General features: G+C 49.8%; 1 protein-coding gene across 2 annotated transcripts; it reads left to right on the top strand.

The window, feature by feature from the left end:
* Positions 1-579: 579 nt before the first annotated feature.
* On the top strand, positions 580-1,998 carry CNR1 (cannabinoid receptor 1). 2 transcript variants are annotated; one of them, XM_028108114.1, is made up of 2 exons: positions 580-645; positions 718-1,998. In XM_028108114.1, exons 1-2 carry the CDS (start codon positions 580-582, stop codon positions 1,996-1,998), a joined length of 1,347 nt encoding a protein of 448 aa, XP_027963915.1. The 2 variants fall into 2 exon arrangements, with proteins under 2 accessions (XP_027963915.1, XP_027963914.1); XM_028108113.1 differs by having other exon boundaries at positions 580-1,998.
* Positions 1,999-2,262: the final 264 nt, after the last annotated feature.

The raw sequence follows: 2,262 nt of genomic DNA on the forward strand, positions 1-2,262 counted from the left end.
GATTACACACCTCCTCATTCTTTGGTTGTGCCGTACATTCAGTCTTACCTGTGTGACAAGGTGATAAAGTCTTCAAGAGCAGAAGTTGTGGGACATGTTGCTCCCCCCGGTCCCCACCAGCGTTAGGACTCTGTGTATCTGTGACGGTAGAAGCCAGGTGGTAGACACTTCCTAAGGCAACTATGAGGTACGCCCAAGATACACTTCCTTCCGCTCGACTGTCAGACCCTGAAGGTCTGCGCAGGATCACACAGTGCCTTAAATCCAGACAGCTTAAATAATGAAAGAAGTGTGTTTCTAGTGGGCGCCTCCACATCGCCAACTTTGGGTGGTTTTCTCGGACTGACTGACTCATTTTGTTGATGGAGTGTGACAAGGATTTTATCTAGGCCCAGAGATAGGAATGAAATAACATGATGGTACACATTTAGGATGTTTACAGTCAGTTTTTTTTTTAATTATTATTATTCTCCCAGTCTTCTAACCATTGAGCTTTTTTGTTTTCCCTCCTGTTAGGATTCCCTGCTGCGGGTCTCTTTCTCAGTCCTTTTGAGTTTGGCCTAATCCAAGACAGAGGTTATGAAGTCTATCCTAGATGGCCTTGCCGATACCACCTTCCGCACCATCACAACAGACCTCCTCTACGTGGGCTCCAATGACATTCAGTACGAAGATATCAAAAGTGACATGGCATCCAAATTAGGGTACTTTCCACAGAAATTTCCTTTAACTTCCTTTCGGGGAAGTCCCTTCCAAGAAAAGATGACTGCAGGAGACAATGCCCAGTTAGTCCCGGCAGACCAGGTGAACATTACCGAGTTTTACAACAAGTCCCTTTCATCCTACAAGGAGAATGAGGAGAACATCCAGTGTGGGGAGAATTTCATGGACATGGAGTGCTTCATGATTCTGAACCCCAGCCAGCAGCTGGCCATCGCTGTCTTGTCCCTCACGCTGGGCACCTTCACAGTCCTGGAGAACCTGCTGGTGCTGTGTGTCATCCTCCACTCCCGCAGCCTCCGCTGCCGGCCCTCTTACCACTTCATCGGCAGCCTGGCGGTGGCCGACCTCCTGGGGAGCGTCATTTTTGTCTACAGCTTTGTTGACTTCCATGTGTTCCACCGCAAAGATAGCCCCAATGTGTTTCTCTTCAAACTGGGTGGGGTCACTGCCTCCTTCACAGCCTCCGTAGGCAGCCTGTTCCTCACAGCCATTGACAGGTACATATCTATTCACAGGCCCCTGGCTTATAAGAGGATCGTCACCAGGCCCAAGGCCGTGGTGGCATTTTGCCTGATGTGGACCATAGCGATCGTGATTGCCGTGCTGCCTCTCCTGGGCTGGAACTGCAAGAAACTGCAGTCCGTTTGCTCAGACATTTTCCCACTCATTGACGAAACCTACCTGATGTTCTGGATTGGGGTCACCAGCGTGCTGCTGCTGTTTATCGTGTATGCATACATGTATATTCTCTGGAAGGCTCACAGCCACGCGGTCCGCATGATTCAGCGCGGCACCCAGAAGAGCATCATCATCCACACGTCAGAGGACGGCAAGGTGCAGGTGACGCGGCCTGACCAAGCCCGCATGGACATTCGGCTGGCCAAGACCCTGGTTCTGATCCTTGTGGTTTTAATCATCTGCTGGGGCCCTCTGCTTGCAATTATGGTGTATGATGTCTTTGGGAAGATGAACAAGCTGATTAAGACGGTATTCGCATTCTGCAGTATGCTCTGCCTGTTGAATTCCACCGTGAACCCCATCATCTACGCTCTGAGGAGCAAGGACCTGAGACATGCTTTCCGGAGTATGTTTCCCTCGTGTGAAGGCACCGCACAGCCTCTTGATAACAGCATGGGGGACTCAGACTGCCTGCACAAACATGCCAACGACACAGCCAGCGCTCACAGGGCTGCAGAGAGCTGCATCAAGAGCACAGTCAAGATTGCCAAGGTGACCATGTCTGTGTCCACAGACACGTCCGCTGAGGCTCTGTGAGCCTGACGCCTTCCTGGCGGCACAGGAAAAGAAATTCATTTTTTTTTTTTTAAAGCTTAAAATCTAGAAGAGTCTGTCGTCTCATCGGTTATATTTTTTTAAGTTGACCACGCTCAGTGAAAGGTGATTGTTACCAGGATCGGTTATCAGTTCTCTAGCATTTCGATAGTGTACTGAAACTCAGTTCTTCGGGGGTTTACAGTGAAGAAAGCCTGCTGCTGATGTGGGGACCGAAGCTGCTTCAAAGTCTCAGTGAAATAGGAG

Source organism: Eumetopias jubatus, unplaced genomic scaffold, assembly GCF_037043125.1.
Source record: "Eumetopias jubatus isolate StellerSeaLion01/CBP00866 unplaced genomic scaffold, mEumJub1_p1.0 scaffold_6, whole genome shotgun sequence".
NCBI lineage: Eukaryota > Metazoa > Chordata > Mammalia > Carnivora > Otariidae > Eumetopias > Eumetopias jubatus.